Source organism: Zootoca vivipara, chromosome 15, assembly GCF_965207765.1.
Source record: "Zootoca vivipara chromosome 15, rZooViv2.hap1.1, whole genome shotgun sequence".
In the NCBI taxonomy this organism is placed as follows: domain Eukaryota; kingdom Metazoa; phylum Chordata; class Lepidosauria; order Squamata; family Lacertidae; genus Zootoca; species Zootoca vivipara.
Window position 1 is genome coordinate 21,460,873 of NC_142598.1, and position 17,911 is coordinate 21,478,783.

General features: G+C 42.9%; 1 protein-coding gene across 1 annotated transcript in view; it reads left to right on the plus strand.

Annotated features, from left to right (window-relative positions):
- POLR2B (RNA polymerase II subunit B) overlaps positions 1-17,911 on the plus strand; it is a 22,815-nt gene continuing 4,904 nt past the window's right edge. Inside the window, exons 1-21 of the mRNA XM_035097394.3 lie at positions 1-236; positions 537-645; positions 1,263-1,335; positions 2,366-2,516; positions 2,670-2,782; positions 3,015-3,234; positions 4,113-4,271; positions 5,406-5,570; positions 6,133-6,329; positions 6,660-6,779; positions 6,880-7,066; positions 7,800-7,943; positions 8,886-9,025; positions 9,117-9,228; positions 9,622-9,776; positions 10,843-11,041; positions 11,190-11,358; positions 12,689-12,785; positions 14,574-14,668; positions 15,761-16,011; positions 16,098-16,187. Coding sequence (XP_034953285.1) covers positions 627-645; positions 1,263-1,335; positions 2,366-2,516; positions 2,670-2,782; positions 3,015-3,234; positions 4,113-4,271; positions 5,406-5,570; positions 6,133-6,329; positions 6,660-6,779; positions 6,880-7,066; positions 7,800-7,943; positions 8,886-9,025; positions 9,117-9,228; positions 9,622-9,776; positions 10,843-11,041; positions 11,190-11,358; positions 12,689-12,785; positions 14,574-14,668; positions 15,761-16,011; positions 16,098-16,187 — 2,856 coding nt within the window. The 5' untranslated portion in view covers positions 1-236; positions 537-626. The remainder of the gene's footprint in view (positions 237-536; positions 646-1,262; positions 1,336-2,365; positions 2,517-2,669; positions 2,783-3,014; positions 3,235-4,112; positions 4,272-5,405; positions 5,571-6,132; positions 6,330-6,659; positions 6,780-6,879; positions 7,067-7,799; positions 7,944-8,885; positions 9,026-9,116; positions 9,229-9,621; positions 9,777-10,842; positions 11,042-11,189; positions 11,359-12,688; positions 12,786-14,573; positions 14,669-15,760; positions 16,012-16,097; positions 16,188-17,911) is intronic.

Genomic DNA, 17,911 nt, shown 5'->3' on the forward strand with positions numbered 1-17,911 from the left:
GATAGTTGGCATTTCAAATTGAGTGCGGGCCGTCGGAGGGGGGCGGGAGACCGTCCTCTTCCACATAAGTTTTTCTTTTTTAACCGCCCTTCATTCGAAGACCTCGCCGCAGCTCACAGCCTATGTATTTATAAAGCAAAATGTTACATAAAAAGGACTCTTTATCTGAGATTCCTGCATTGCAGAGGGGTTGGACTAGATGACCCTTGGGATCCCTTCCCGTTCTACAATTACCGGTACTGTACTGTATACGGTATGATTCTTGTAATTTAACTGAAAGGCCTATGGGACCCTCTGCGCAGGCGCAAAACTTCGTCAGAGACTCATCGTCTTATGTTTATGGGGGGCGGGCGGAAGAGAGGGTGGGAGGGGCTAGCAGATTGCGCGCACAAGCGCAGCGCGAGCAGAAGTGACGTTTTGGAGACCGAAAGGAAGTGGCCGCGCGCCGGGGCTGGGGGTTGGAATGTGAGCTTGTGCGCAGGCGCAGTCCTAAGCAAGTGCTCCTGTTTCTCTGCTGCGTTTCATTCTTTTTACAGAAAGGAGCGCGCGCGCTGCTCGGGTCTCGCCTTCTGCCCCCTCAGTTTCCTGCATTTTGGTTTAGAGACCTGTGAGTCGCCTTCGCCAAGATGTATGACGCGGATGAAGGTGAGGTCCCACATAGGGAAAGCAGACCGGGTTGGGGGGGGGGGGTTCCTTCATCAGTCTATGGGGTGGTTGGGGTTTCTTGGAGGAGGGCGGGGAGTATTTCTTAGCTCTGAAAGGTAACTCTAGAGGAGAGAAATCAAGGCTTATGACATCTCTTCAACCTGCTTAATAATAATGTTGTGGGGTTTTTTGTGGGATTCTCCGTTAAGAAGACCAGCTGGATCAGACCAAAAGTTCATATGGACTAGCATCTTGTTCTCGGGGTGGCCAGCCAGATGTTTGTGAGAAGCTGGTGAATAGAACCTGCGTGCCCCTTGAAAGTCCCTGCAAGTGGAAGGCAGAGCCTCTGATAGTGGAAGTAGAAATTGCCATGAACCACTTGCGGAATCTCAGGCAGATCTCTGCCACACACAGACACACACACACCTGTTGTGCAGAAGGGATGCCAGAGTACACCCTTAGACCAGGTTCAGTCTCCCTAAGGCTCACATAGCAGGACTAGAATTGGGGTTTATCAGTCAGGGAGCTTGGAAATAAGCACTTTCCAGAAATGAGCCATTTGATGAAAACTCTTAAAAGGAACTACGTATTATTTCGTGAAAATATTTGTTTTGCAGATATGCAATATGATGAGGATGATGATGAAATCACTCCAGACTTGTGGCAGGAAGCATGCTGGATTGTGATCAGGTAACTTTCGAAATGGAATGGTCCTGATTTAACCAAAGTTGAAACACTTTTTATAGTCTCACTGAATTTCAAAAGAAGAATATGGCATACGTGTTAAGAATTATTTTATTGTGTTCTCTGAAAAATCACTTTATTGCTAAACCCTAGTGTTAAAGGTTAGACTTTCACTGTACACTTGATATGAATGCTCTCGAATCTCCTGATTTTGAGCATCTGTCTGATCACTTTTTTCATTCACTTTCTTCATTCTTTATTTTACTAATTTTTTTCCTACCAAGTGTTTGCTAAGTGCAGCTGGGCCTAAATCTCTTGAGCCTTATCCACAAGTAAGATGCCACTGAGTGCTTGCTGCATTGTATGAATGGGCAAGAGCCACTTGCCAGACCCACAGATGTTTCTTACTTGTTAGCGTAGTTGTCTTCAGGGGGTCCTTTCTGGTCACATTCTCATTCCTTTCATCTTTTGGTTTGTTCTGCCAGAAGCAGCTAAAAAGTAAAAGCTCATTCTTCCCATAGATTAGTAACTGAACATGGAACAAATGCTATGCATGCAGAAGGTCTCAGGTTCCATCCCTCACATTTCTGGTTAAAGCAGGATTGGGAAAGACCTATGCTTGAGACCTTGGAAAGCTGCTGCCAGTCAGAATATACAGTACTGGGCTAGATGATGCAGTATAAGATCACTTTTCCCCAGCACAACCTCCTTATGCTACAGATTTTTAACGAAGATCCTTCCCTCTTACCTCCAGTCCAAAGGGACATAAAACATTCTGTCCTATAGTGGGTATTCAGTCAGGAAATGTATCTGAGAGTTGTTCTAGGATAATTAAAGGTAGGAGAACTTGAATTTTCATACAAACCCGTCAGCAGATTTTAAAATTAATACCAGTTGCTTAAACATTTTAGATGGTATGATACACACGTGAATCTAAAAATGAAGGCCATCTGCTTTCTACTGCAGAATTCTTGGTTTTGATCTTATACAGATTCAGTCAACTAAATTGTTCATTCTCACAAATTACCTTCCAAAGTTCCTATTTTGATGAAAAAGGCCTGGTCCGACAGCAGCTAGATTCTTTTGATGAATTCATTCAGATGTCTGTGCAGAGAATTGTTGAAGATGCGCCACCAATTGATCTACAAGCAGAAGCTCAACACGCTACAGGAGAAGTGGAAGAGCCAGTAAGAGCCAGTCTTATCATGTTACTTTTAATTTTAATAATAATAATAATAATTCAAAGTAAGGTGTAAGTCAGGCAATCCAAATCTTGTCCTATGAAAGTTGTCACTTCTCATTGTATAGAATTTCTAAATGAAGCCTTGTGTTACTTTCAGCCACGCTACCTTTTGAAATTTGAGCAAATTTATCTCTCCAAGCCTACACATTGGGAAAGAGATGGTGCCCCATCACCTATGATGCCAAATGAAGCCAGGCTGCGAAACCTTACGTAAGCAATATCTACTTCTGTTACTGGTGACGATATATGGTCAAACCTCAATTGTAGCAATGTCTGAAATACAGTAGCACAATAATAATAATAATCCTGGACTAAATTTGTAGAGCTATTTCTGTTTCAAATTCCCAACTACTTGGCAAAAAACCCAACCCCTTACATTTCTTTAATATTTAATTAAAATTTAATTTTTTCTCATTGAAACATGGCAATTTCTCTTTCAAAGGTATTCTGCTCCGTTGTATGTGGACATAACTAAGACAGTTATCAAGGAAGGAGAGGACCAGTTGCAGACACAACATCAGAAAACTTTCATAGGCAAAATTCCTATCATGCTGCGATCCACCTACTGCTTATTAAATGGCTTAACAGACCGTGATCTTTGTGAGCTGAACGAATGCCCCCTTGACCCTGGTGGCTATTTCATTATTAATGGATCAGAAAAGGTAAGAATTAGGAATTCACATGAAAAAACGACTTGCGCAGAAAATTCCATGCATTTGGTACACGGTAGCTTCACCTTTGCTCACCAACCCCATCTACCTCCTGCCGATATTATCCCCATGTTGCACCTCACCAAACCTACCCCTCTCTCCTTAGAGCTGTTCTTTGTGGTTCACCTGAGCCGCCCACCCCAGATTCCTTCCTCTGCTGCCCTTCTCCTCACCCTCCAACACTGCTGCAGTGGTCCAGCAGCTTTCAGAAGGCGGTTGTCATGGTGTAGTTCACAGTGCCACCTGTCAGCAGTTAAATGAACTGCTGCATGTCGACAAACTTACCATTTTATTATATGTAAGAAATGTCAAGAATGAAGTCCCATAAGCCTCCATTCTTGTAATCTAATGGTTGATTGTAATCTAATGGGGTTGATTTTGTTTGCCTTTGAGGGGGGCATAGAGACATAGAGAGCCCATGTCTCCTTGAAATAAACAAAAATTAAAAAATTGTCCAGTAGCACCTTAGATACCAACTAAGTCTGTTCTGGGTATAAGCTTTCGTGTGAAGGTATCTGAAGAAGTGTTCATGCACATGAAAGCTTATACCCAGAACAAACTTAGTTGGTCTCTAAGGTGCTACTGGACATTTTTTTTAATTTCGTCTGCATCAGACCAACACAGCTACCTACCTGAATCCAGGTCTCCTTGGTCCAATATCATGTGTTACATTTGCTTTATCATAATTTCTTCTGCTAGTCTCCAGCTCAGAGATCTCTTAAGGCATGTGTGCCATATCTTAGATGAAGAACAATGACAGCCAACATTGATGTTACAAAAGTGGACTCTAAAACGAGCTACGTCTTTGTGCTTGCTCATTCCCCAAACAGGTTCTGATTGCTCAAGAGAAGATGGCTACAAATACCGTATATGTGTTTGCAAAGAAAGATTCCAAATATGCCTACACTGGAGAATGCAGGTCTTGCCTGGAAAATTCTTCTCGGCCCACAAGTACAATATGGGTCAGCATGCTGGCCAGAGGCGGCCAGGTAAGCAGTTTGGCTTAAAACTTGGGATTGATAGAGGGTAAGAAGTCTCCTTAATGGCTGTGGTTCCGAAAGTGGAGCCCCTTAAGAAGACATAAGCAACTGTCAAGCAAACCACAAATGCTCTTATGACTCACTCCTATCCTCTGTTGTGTTTGGCAAGGCAGTGGGTTTCTCTCCTGTTTTTCTCCCACCCACCCCACCCCACCAGTTAGTTTGATACTAGCAATAGTTTAATACTAGCAACCAGTGACCATCTGGACTGGAACTCTGTTTATTTTTGGCAGCTAAACGTTCTGACCATCCGTGAATTGTACATATACATCTACAGTCTTGCATTACTCTGTACCTCTTCCGTCCTCCCCCTTCTCACCTTGATGGTGAACTTTTGTTTGCACATTGGGAAGGAGACGAGTGGTGGAGTTCCTCCTCAGAAGTAGGGAAACAGGAACGAGAATTTGCATTTGCATTTTGATCTACAGACCAATCCTAGTCATGTTTACTTGGAATTAAGCAGCATTTAAATTGCAGGGGTTTGCCAAATAAACATGGTTAGGATCTGAGGGGCCCATTAATTTTAACAAGGAAAAAAAAGGTTATTGAACTTAATCTGTCCCAAAGTACTTTGTATTTACAGCCCACTGTGTGATAATTTTTTAAAAAATAATTGTTTTGTAGTCCTTGCAGTCCTTCCTCAGTGGAATTTTGGCTTCTTTCTCTTTTGTAATATATATATGTGCGTGTGTTGTTGTTTTTTCCAATGCCTTATCATAAACTGCTTTAAGAATCATTCCAAAAGCAGTTTGCTATGCAGCAGAAGGGTCTGTTCAATAATCATGTCCAAAATCCCGTTGGGCTTACAGAACTAGTTGCAGGGTTCTTTCACTGCGGGCTTTTCAAGTTATTGAGTCACCTGTTCATAGTTCTGAAGGATCAATTAGAAAGGGTGTAAACCTTCGTATTGCAGCAATGGTTTGTACCATTGGAGTAAAGAGGTTTTTTGAAATGTATCCTGTTCTGAATCGTATGGGCTTTAACCTTTGCTGAAAACAACAATATATTTGAAATGAATAAACTACGGCAATAAATATTCGCTCTTTGAAGACAAATGCCTTGAAAATCTGTTTCTTTATCTAGGGTGCAAAGAAGAGTGCCATAGGTCAGCGTATTGTGGCAACTTTGCCCTACATAAAGCAGGAAGTTCCCATTATTATCGTTTTCCGTGCACTGGGTTTTGTGTCTGACAGAGATATACTGGAACATATAATTTATGACTTTGAAGATCCTGAGATGATGGAAATGGTAATATCTTAATTTTTTTATATGGATCTGTGACATAGAGCAACACGTATATTCAGAAACCTTATGCATAGCTGTCAAGTTCTCCCTTTTTTAAAGGGAAATTCCCTTATGCTGAATAGGCTTCCTCGCGAGAAAAGGGAAAACTTGACAGCTATGCTTAGGTTATGAAACCCAGCATGCAAAATTGGTTGCACTCAGTTTTACTTTCACCAGATAATTCTGTAATGTCTGCTTGCCAGTACAGTCGTACCTTGGAAGTAGAATGGAATCCATTCCGGAAGTCCGTCCAACTTCCAAAATGTTCAAAAACCAAAGTGCGGCTTCTGATTGGCTGCAGGAAGCTCCTGCAGCCAACCAAAAGCCCCATTGGACTTTTGGCTTCCAAAAGAACATTCAAAAACCAGAACACTCATTTCCAAGTTTCGATCGTTCAGGAGCTGATTTGTTTGGGAGCCAAGGCGTTTGAGATCCAAGGTACGACTGTATCGAAAATGTAACTTTAACGCTGACTTCAGGAAGCTCCTTAACCCTGACAACACCATCTTATATATATATATGATAGGTTAAGCCTTCACTGGATGAAGCGTTCGTCATACAGGAACAGAATGTCGCGCTGAACTTCATCGGCTCAAGAGGTGCAAAACCAGGAGTCACCAAGGAGAAAAGAATCAAGTATGCAAAAGAAGTTTTGCAGAAAGAGATGCTTCCGCACGTCGGTGTCAGTGACTTCTGTGAAACCAAAAAAGCTTACTTTCTTGGGTATGTAAATGTGCACAATCTGCCTGCGGGAACTTATTTGCACATTATTTAGATGAGGGTTAAAAAATGAAGACAGAAGCCTGTAGCAATATTCTTGATTAAAATAATAAACCAGCATAATAAATAATAATAAATATTTATTATTATAATAAATAATGAAAACAAATATTTTAGGAAATATATACAAGTGCATCTTTCCCAAACGTCTTGGGTATATAATGTGTTGATAACTCGTCAAAGTGATGTAATTTAAAAATAGCTTAATGTCCTGTTTATGTCCCAGAAATCTGAATGCCCAACTCCTGTTAAATAACCTGCATATTTTGTTAGGTACATGGTTCATAGGCTTCTGCTGGCAGCTTTAGGGAGAAGAGAGCTGGATGACAGAGATCACTATGGCAACAAGCGGCTTGACCTTGCAGGCCCCTTGCTCGCTTTCCTGTTCAGAGGGTGAGTGCAACAAGTTCCTATGGTTATTTATCACTGTTTTATGGGGAAAGCTGGTCCTGTCTCCCTACAACTGATTTTTTCCTGGTTTCTTTTTCAACAGAATGTTTAAGAACCTGCTGAAAGAAGTTAGAATATATGCACAAAAATTTATTGACAGAGGGAAAGATTTTAACTTGGAGCTGGCCATTAAAACCAGGATCATATCGGATGGCTTGAAATACTCATTAGCTACAGGGAACTGGGGAGACCAGAAGAAAGCTCACCAGGCCAGAGCTGGAGTGTCTCAAGTAAGTGTTCGATCGATCTCATGAGGCTTTGTGTGTGTTCCAGGCAAACATGCCATTCATATCTGAACCCCTCCAACTTGATCAGATTATTTTGGGGGTCTCACTGAAATCTGCTTTGTTTGACTTTTTTTTGGTCCTTCTTCGCCCTTGGCCTTAAGGAATCAAAGCGAAACAGTTGGAAGGTCATATGGGGCCTTGACCTGAGAGGAAAAGTTCTGTTTTCTGCAAGAGAGCAGTTGTGGGTGGCTATGGGTTGTGAGCAAAGGGAATATGATGTTTTGGGCTTGAGAGCTAAGAAAAAGGTTGAGGACAGCAAGGGAGCAGATCTCACTCTTCCACTGTGCTCCTTCTAGATCCACACTTGCTTTACTGTAGCGTCACATGCTCCGTGGCTGCTCTCCAGGTCTGAATTGAGCTCTTAGTATATTGCCATGCTGGAGTCACGCTAAATATTGTAATTGAATGTTCATTAACTGTATGATAACTCAGTTGGTTAGAGCATGGTGCTGATAATGCCAAGGTTGCAGGTTTGATCTCCATACAGGAAAGCTGCACGTTTCTGCATTGCAGGGGGTTGGAATAGATGATCTTCAGGGTCCCTTCCAACTCTATGATTCTTTGTAACTTTCATTTTAAGTAACTGGAAGTTTAGCCCTTGGCAGTATTGATATGTGGTATATTCCTGGATCTCATGAGGAAGCCTAAAAATGTCCTCTTGTTGCACCTCTTGAAGGTATTGAACCGTCTCACCTTTGCATCTACACTTTCCCACTTGCGTCGTTTGAATTCTCCTATTGGCAGAGATGGCAAACTAGCAAAGCCCAGGCAACTGCACAACACCTTGTGGGGAATGGTTTGTCCTGCCGAAACACCAGAGGTAATGCAGAGATAGGGTTGAAAACAAAACATTCAGTGTGTGCCCCTTGTGCTTCAGTGTTTTTCATCTATGTCTTTCTTTGCAATGGCAGTTGGTTTCATTTTTAGACTTCATAAAGAAATTTGATAGAGCCGGTTTTTTAGGGGAAAGCGATTTAGGAAACCCTTGTGTTCCTCGTAAGCTTATTAGGCTCCCAGTATGTTTCCAAGAACAATTCAAAGTGTTGGTGCTGACCTTTAAAGCTCTAAACAGCCTCGGCCTGAAGGAGCGTCTCCACCCCCATCGTCCAGCCCAGACACTGAGATCCAGCACAGGGGGCCTTCTGGGGGTTCCCTCACTGCGAGAAGGGAAGTTGCAAGGGAATCAGGCAGAGGGCCTTTTCGGCAGTGGCACCCACCTCTGTGTAGCGCTCTCCCATCAGATGTCAAGGAGATAAACAACTGCACGAATTTTAGAAGACCTCTGAAGGCAGCCCTGTATTGGGAGGTTTTTTATGTTTGATGTTTTATTATGTTTTTATATATGTTGGAAGCCGCCCAGAGTGGCTGGGAAAACCCAGCCAGATAGTCAGGGTACAAATATAACAACAACACATGCTTTTTCATTCAGAAGGTCTCTGGTCCAGCCTTTGTTATCTCTAGGTAGGATTGTGAAAGTCCCCTGTCTGAAAACAGGAGTGTCCTATGTTCAGTCTTCTTTTGCAATTGCACAGTGGCGTGCTAGGCAGGTTTGAGACCTATCCTTAGTTTATACATGCCTCAGAATACTGTGGCTCTTTGGAGAGATCGGGTGCTGCAGAATTTCTCAGCGGAAAGGGTTGATGTGAACATGTCCATAAAGAAAGTTTTCGATTCAGAACTTTTGTGCCTTAGGAATTTCATGAAGTCTGCACATGGTCTTAAAGAGATGCCCATGTAAAAAAACAATTCCATGTGTTCTTAGGGTCATGCTGTGGGGCTTGTGAAGAACCTCGCCCTGATGGCATATATCTCTGTGGGGTCTCAGCCATCCCCAATTCTGGAATTTTTAGAAGAATGGAGTATGGAAAACCTAGAAGAAATCTCTCCAGCAGCTATTGCAGAGTAAGTGTGAAAATGATGTTTCAGTATTGTTAACGTCCACATGGTTCAATCTAGGATAATGTTCTCAAACCCCTTTTCTTCTTTTCTGAAGCGCTACAAAGATCTTTGTGAATGGCTGTTGGGTTGGGATACACAAGGATCCGGAGCAGCTCATGAACACACTCAGGAAACTGCGGCGTCAGATGGACATCATTGTGTCGGAGGTAGGTATTGGGTCATAATATTGCTCTACCAAGTGGAATGCAGTAACTGGAATACTCATTGACGTGCTGCTATATTTCAGGTAGAGATTGTTAATAGGGTTGGATTTGGCTTGCTGAATCCGTTTAAAATTCAGAATGGCTAGTTCAAGCATTCCTTTTTGCATGTAATAAATCACTTCTCCACAACCTGGTACCCTCCAGATCTTTTTCACTGCAGTTCCCATCATCCCTGATCATTGGTTCAGCTGCCTGGGGCTGATGGGAATTGTAGTTTAAAACATCTTGGGAGTATCGGGTTGGCACTGGCTATGCTAAACATTTGCAATTTAAAAAATGGCATTTGGCCAGTCTCTCTCCTACCATTGTTTCTGAGCCTTATGCTTTCTCGTATAGGTGTCCATGATCAGGGATATCAGGGAGCGGGAAATTCGCATTTACACTGATGCTGGCAGGATTTGCCGCCCGCTTCTAATCGTGGAAAAGCAAAAGCTGCTGCTGAAGAAGAGGCATATCGACCAGCTGAAAGAGCGTGAATATAACAACTACAGGTAGGAAACTTCGCATGGTGCTTCTGTTCCCATTGCATTTCGCTTAAGGGACGGTGTGCATGTCTCGTGCTTCGCCGCCAGCATTTGTGAAACGGTGCTCTTCATGGTAGAGCACATGAGCTGAAAAGATTAGTTACCCTTGAACATCCATTACCGAATCAGTGCTTCTGGCGGAGTCGATGGTATGTTACAGCATCATGTGTAAATGGGCAAAAGGGCTTCAAAATTGCATCAATGCTGCTCATCTATTCCAAGTCCTGAGCGCAGTTATTAGAGGCAGAAGGTGCTGAAAGATTTGCAGTTGCATTAAATGAAAACTGGATAGCTCTGTTGGGTAGAGCGTCATGTTGATAATGCCAAGGTTTGCAAGTTTGATCCCCGTATGCGACGGCTGCATATTCCCCCTGCATTGCAGGGGGCTGGACTAGCAGCACGTCAATGAGTATTCTAGGGTCTTTTCCAACTCTAGGATTCTAACTTCACCAGTTGCAAATGGACAACACCTGTTTGATATAAAATCAGACATTTGGACCTAAAATAATTCACTTTTCATTTTCTGTTGCATGAGATTTTTCAACTGTTCTTATATGTTTTTTCAGTACTGATTTCATATCTGAAGTCAGTTTTGTTCTGTAAGCTCTAGGTTTTTTTTGCAATTCATGTTTTTCACTTTTCACCTGATTATTCGTTTTTCACAATGCAAGAATTAAATTTTTAACACATTGCCAAAGTAGTACAATATGATTATAAATGTAAGTGACTTATATAGCATTGAACATGACATGTATAGCATTGAAAATGACGTCTATGTGTACAGTTGGAGGTATGCAAAAAAAATGTATTCCCTTGGGATACAGTATATACAAGCTGTTGTAGTAAAATATTTAATTCTTGCATTGTGAAAAACGAATATTCAGGTGAAAAGTGAAAAACATGAATTGCAAAAAAAACCCTAGAGCTTACAGAACAAAACCGACTTCAGATATGAAATCAGCACGTTGAAATTAGGTTAGAACAACTGTTCGACAGTGATAATTGAGGCCTCCCCTCCCTTTTTTTTTTAAAGCTGGCAGGATTTGGTGGCCAGTGGTGTAGTAGAATACATTGACACCCTAGAAGAGGAGACTGTCATGCTGGCCATGACTCCAGATGACTTGCAGGAAAAAGGTGTTGCCTACTGTTCAACCTACACCCACTGTGAGATTCACCCATCCATGATCCTAGGAGTCTGTGCATCGATTATCCCGTTTCCAGATCACAACCAGGTTTGTAGAATTTGTTATAAGGTAGATAGACAATAAAAAGTTTTATAACTGGACCATGGCAGAATATGTAAGGTCTGCTTGTGCAAATATTTTTAAAAAACCTGTAATGATGTTTTCCTATCTTCATTATCTTCTTTTACCTTCATAGTCTCCTAGGAACACGTACCAGTCTGCTATGGGGAAACAGGCTATGGGCGTTTACATTACCAACTTCCATGTCCGTATGGATACCCTTGCCCATGTCCTATATTATCCTCAGAAACCCCTTGTGACAACCCGCTCTATGGAATACCTGCGATTCAGAGAGTTGCCGGCAGGTATGTTTACAAGGGCCTCTTCTGAACCTTCTTTGCACTGCTTCTGAAATTTAGTATTCGGAACCCTGATCACGGGGAGGGACACTTTGAGAGGCAAGGCAGCCCCTCGGACCCTACCTGAGTGGGGCCAAAGCAGTTTGGCAGTGATGGAGCCCGACTGTGCAGGTGGTGGCTTTTCTCCTTCACAGTTTCTCAACATGTTTCCGATGTTTTCATGTCAATTCACTCTGACATGAAAACTATGCTTCCACCTACAGTCGGAATGCAATGTAAAATGACAGGGGGGGGGCTATTCCTTAGGTGTGGGGTGTGCGTGTATTATACACAATACACATGTTGGGTCAGAGTGCTGTTTGGCTATGTGGCTATTGCATAGTCATGAAGCCAACTGATATTAGTGCTCCTTAGGAGCATTCCTCAAGATAATTTTTCTTGTTCAAGCCCATCGTTTTGAGCAGGCATCCCCAAACTGTGGCCCTCCAGATGTTTTGGCCTACAACTCCCATGATCCCTAGCTAACAGGACCAGTGGTCGGGGAAGATGGGAATTGTAGTCCAAAACATCTGGAGGGCCGGAGTTTGGGGGTGCCTGCTTTTGAGCATTCGTTTTTGCTTGCACTTGCTTGTACTTTCCTTATTGCACCCCACCAAGGAGCCACTGGTGGTTTTCCAGCTTTTGAGCAAACACAAGGTATTTCTAGAATTCCAGCTGTACCCTGCTTAGCCAGACCAGAAATACGGATTACTGTATATTCCTGCGTATAAGACTACTTTTTAACCCAGGAAAATCTTCTCAAATGTCAGGGGTCTTCTTATACGCCGGGTCGTATTTCTTATATGGGGAGTATATCCCAAACTCTATATTTTAACTGGAAACGTTGGGGGTCGTCTTATACGCCCAGTTGTCTTATACGTCAGAATATACGATAATGGACCATCTCCTAACCATCTCCTAAGAAGAGCACAGGTATAGTAGTTCGTTCACTTGATCTGGATGTAGTGAGCAGAAAGCAGTTGCAGATGGGCAGGAGGAACATTTGAGTGGCCGCTGCAAACAAAATCTTTTGCTTGAAATGCCTGCACCTCACCAAAATGAGGTTCCTGTTACATAATAGGAATTCACCGGCATTGCCAGGATTCACCGCAAGGGGTCACTAGAGAAGTTTAAGAAATCACTTCCGCATAGCTGCCATGTGCTTGTATTTTGTGTACAGTATTGACATTCTTCTTTCTGGGCAGATGCTGATAGAAATGCCAAGTGATTACATATAGCAATACAAGACAGAGGAGGTATATGTGGTGACTGAGTCATGCTCTTGAATCTCCTACAGGCATCAACTCTATTGTGGCCATAGCTTCATATACTGGATATAACCAAGAGGACTCCGTCATCATGAACCGTTCAGCAGTTGATAGAGGCTTCTTCAGGTCTGACCTACTTGACTTTAGACCTTCTGTGTGGCAGTCCTTTAGGATCAATACCTCAAGGGTCACCTCTCCCCAAATAAACCATCACAGACCCTGTGATCATCATCTGAGGCCCTTCTCCGTGTGTCTCCTCTATGCGAGGTCCGGAGGGTGGGAACGCGAGAACAGGCCTTCTCTGCAGTGGCTCCCCATTTGCAAAATGCTCACCTGGCGCTTTCATTATATATTCTTAGGCGCCAGGCAAAAATGTTCCTCTTCAATCAGGCCTTGGACTGATTAATATTCTGTAGCCTTTTAAATGTGTCTGTGGTGTGTGTGTGTGTGTGTGTGTGTGTGTGTGTGTGTTATTGTTTTGCTTTTTCATTTTACTAGTTTTTATCCTGAATTTTATCCTGTGAACCACCCTGAAATCATACCATGAAGGGTGGTAAAGGTAAAGGGACCCCTGACCATTAGGTCCAGTCGCGGACAACTCTGGGGTTGTGGCGCTCATCTCGCTCTATTGGCCGAGGGAGCCGGCGTACAGCTTCCGGGTCATGTGGCCAGCATGACTAAGCCGCTCCTGGCAAACCAGAGCAGCGCACGGAAACGCCGTTTACCTTCCCGCCAGAGCGGTACCTATTTATCTACTTGCACTTGGACATGCTTTCGAACTGCTAGGTTGGCAGGAGGAGGGACTGAGCAACGGGAGCTCACCCCGTCACGGGGATTCAAACCACCAACCCTCTGATCGGCAAGCCCTAGGCTCTGTGGTTTAGACCACAGCGCCACCCGCTGTGGATAATCTGTTCATATGGATTAATTAATTATAAATCTAATTAACTAATTCTCAAGTGGTGCTCTGCAGTTTCATGCATGGGAAGTGTAATTGCAGTAGGACAGTGGCTTTCAGACTTTGCCCCTCCAGAGAACAGTTTTTGAATGGACCTGCCAAGGACCACCTGCCAATTGTGTGTACACACATGCCTTGGCACATGTGGGATGCTGACCGGGTTTGCTAGGGCTTGCTCGGCAGAGGTTAGAGTCCACCTCAGAGGATAGTGGTCAGCTCTCCCCTGTAAATCAGCAGTGGCATGCAAGCTGTCTGTCATGGGCACTAGTCTGCTTCTATGGCTTTCCCCTCATATGTACTTAAAAAGCCCAGAGTGTTCCCGATCACAGGTCAAAAACCACTGCAGTAGGCAGATAACTGAAGGTTGAAAGCATGTGAAGTTGTCGCATTGACCTCCTTGATGTGTCATGTGGGCGGTATTGTGTGAGGGAGGACTGCTGCTTGGCTGGATGCTTTTAATGATGGAGGCTTGCATCAAAAATATGATTGGTACTTCATGGGGAGGAGAGCTCATTTTCCCAGTGCAGGAGGCCTTCGCAATTCTCAGCAGGGAAATGGCTCTTGTGCCATTGCAGGTGCACCCTTAAATCAGTAAGTTCTTTGGGGGTCACTTGTCAGCAGCTGGTTTTCTTGCTCTTTGAGAAGGCTGCAAGGGACGGTAGGCTTTTATTGCAATCTCTGCTCCCCCGCTCCCGGACCTAACAATACAGTTTGGTTTCCACACCTTTTGTCTCTAATTGACTGTGGGGTGGATTTAGCCAAGGGGCTTCTAGTTGCTGACTCTTAATAGGACTACTTCAGCTGTTTTCCTCAATATTGCATCCCTTTCTTGGCTGAGGCACACACTGGAGTGTGTCTGAAACACAGCGGAGTGTGTTTGAAACATCGCCTGAATTGGAAGAGTGGTCTTGGGTTTGGAATTGAGGCCTTTTTTCATTCCCCCCCCCCCTCTTCAGATCTGTATTCTATCGTTCTTACAAAGAGCAAGAGTCCAAGAAAGGATTTGACCAAGAGGAAGTGTTTGAGAAACCTACTCGTGAAACGTGTCAAGGTGAGAATAAACAGAAGCTGCCCAGCAGGGCTAGTTGAGAACCAGGCAGACAGGTCACTGCTCAAAACTTTTGAGTCTTCTCTGCTCTTATAAATCAAAAAGAGCAATGCAGCTTCCCCTTATGTTCTCACACATTCACTTGCAGGGAAAGAAACTACTGGGGTGGTTTTTTGTTTTTTCTTTGGTATGTTATCCCTTGTAACCACAACTAGATTAGATTTTAAACTTGCTAACCTGGGTTCGTATTGCAGTGGTGTGATGGGCAACGCAAATACACTTCATATGGATTAAATGCTTCCTAGGGATGGTTCCTTTGAGATCACAAATTTGTGTGAAACAGATGAGCCCCCCCCCTTTAGCTTAAATGTCAAAATCTTAACTTCGCACAACTTACCCCATTACACTAGCTGTTCAGCAGCAAAACTAAATAACGAACAATGACAGCGCTGGAAGTGAGAGCCCCCCATTAGTATGTCTGGTTCTTTCCCCTGCATGTTTTTGATGTTTGATGTTTTATTGTGTTTTTAATATTCTGTTGGGAGCTGCCCAGAGTGGCTGGCGAAACCCAGCCAGATGGGTAGGGTATAAATAATAGATGATGATGATTGATTATTATATATCTTATATAATCTATTATTATTATTATTATTATTATTATTATTACACATCTGGCTTTGCTGGATCGTGGCCTTAAAGGACAAAGCTGAACTCAAAGGCCACCCAATCACCTTAAGAACATGCAGTGGTCTTCAGTACAACCACACTTGCGCTATGGCCTTACTTGAAATTGCAGGGAACCAAGGTTAGCCATGCACTGTGTGTGATTTAGCCAACCAGCTGTATATTTTTCCCATGCAGGAAGCCAAAATTGGGGTGGGGGTAGTGCTTTTTCTTCTTCAGGGGGTACTCATGTACCGACACCTCTTTTTGTTGTTAAAAAGTGTGGCGCTTGCTCTAACAACTTCATGGTGCGTACCAGCACCTATTTTTATTTTTATTTTTTTTAAAGCACTGGGTTGGGGGATGATTTTGTAAGCCCTTGATGTGCTGGTAAACTCGGTGGGTTGCAAGTTGTGCATTTATTCTCCCCAGGGATGAGGCACGCCATCTATGACAAACTGGATGACGATGGCTTGATCGCACCTGGCGTGCGCGTCTCGGGAGATGACGTCATCATCGGCAAGACGGTAACTTTGCCCGAGAACGAAGACGAGCTGGAGAGCACCAACCGCCGTTACACCAAGAGAGACTGCAGCACTTTCTTGCGCACTAGCGAAACAGGCATTGTGGACCAGGTCATGGTTACCTTGAACCAGGAGGGATACAAGTTTTGTAAAATTAGGGTAAGCGTAGGAGTTATGCGTGATTATTTATTTGCTAACGATAAAGCCATTATTTTGGAGTAACCAGCTGTCCTCTTTATCTCCAGGTGCGTTCTGTGAGAATCCCACAAATTGGAGACAAGTTTGCCAGCAGACATGGGCAGAAAGGTACCTGTGGTATCCAGTACAGACAAGAGGTAAAAGCCTCCTCTGTTTTTTCTTCTTTTTTTGTTTTTTTAACTTTAAAAAAACAAGTTTATTGATCAGTTTAAAATATTACATAAAGCAAAAGCATATATGGCAACAGTACAACACAGATACATCAGATCTTATAAAACATAACCATTTCCTATATCTATGCGAATAAAAGGCCCCTTCCCCCCTCCCATCCTCCCCCCTCCCACCCCTTCCTGTCCTTCTTTCCAACCATCTTCCTTACCGTCTTCTCTCCCTCCCTCCTGTTACCCTCGTTCATTTTTTCATATTATACATTATATATAACAATTATATATAACGACTCTGAAACAAAAAGAGAGAGTCCGATAGAATTCATTAAAACTGAAAATGTTGAAGCAAAAGAAAAAAAAATCCTCTTATATATTTCCTTTCTTACTCTCCTTCCTGCCAATTTCTAATGTATTTTTAAGCTTATGCGAACGTACTAAACCCAGTATATTTCTCTATTACACATGTCTAATACGTTCATTTTTCTTCATGCATCAAAACCAAAAACAGAGCCCCCTCTGTTGTTGTTTTTTGATGCAAGGGAGAAACATGCTTAGAAATCTGTATTTGAAGCTATTTTGATTTATTACCTGCCTTTCACCCTAAAGTTGTAGGGCAAGTCGTAACAATTTAAAATACAGGAGTTTAAATCAAATTACAATTACAAGAGTAGGGCAGGTCCTAAAAATACACACTGCAAGCTTCAAAGGCCATGGTGGAGACGTACAGTACTGTATTTTTCTGTGTAAGAGACTGTGTTTTTGCTTTTAAAAAAAATCCTAAATTGGGGGTCATCTTATACACAGAAAAATAAGGTATGTTGAGTGAGCAAGTGATTGGCAGTAGCGACCCCACCCCCCAAAGAAAATAACTTCAAGGGTGATCTCCGCCCAAAAGCTTAACAACATCCCAGAAAAACCTCAACTTTTTAAAATTAATTTTGGGTTAAAAAAAACAGGGGTCGTCTTATACACGGAAAATACAGTATGCCTTCAGTGTTTGGAAACGGTTCTTTGTGAAGGTGTCAGGCACACCTCTGTACAAAGGGAGTCCTGCAACTCAGGGTATGCTTTGTCCCAGACCACCACCACCCCTAGTTTCTGAGGGGGGTGGGGTGGAACTACCAAGAAGGTCCCCTCTGCTGATCTTAATGTATCATAATTTTAAAATGTTGGTCTTCAACCTGAGAAGGTCACTCATCTAGGAGATGGAAAACTCTGCTCCTAAATCTCTACTGCCTTCTGGGATATCTTTGGGAGAAAAGAAATAGCTGAGAAGTAAAGCCTACACAGGAAGCCTGTGCAGCTGAGAAACGATAATTTAATTTGCTTCCTGTAGCAAGACACTGTCAAAGGTGTTTTGCAGCAGAATTCTGAGCGAGATAAAAAACTTCTGGATCATGTTCAAGGGCAACCCCATGTAGAGTGTTACTTAAAATAAAAACGTGAGTATCATAAAACAGAATTGTCAGCACACAGCTGGACAGCAGTGGAAATTCAGAACAGATCGAAAGCCTGGTGAAACAAAACCATTTTTGCAGCTTGCCTAATAATCCTGGTGCACTGTACAAAAAAGCAGTTGATTCACAGCAAGTACAGTGGAACTTCGGTTTACGAACACCTCGGTTTACGAATTTTCGGTTTATGAATGCCGCGGACCCATCTGGAGCGGATTAATTCACTTTCCATTACTTTCA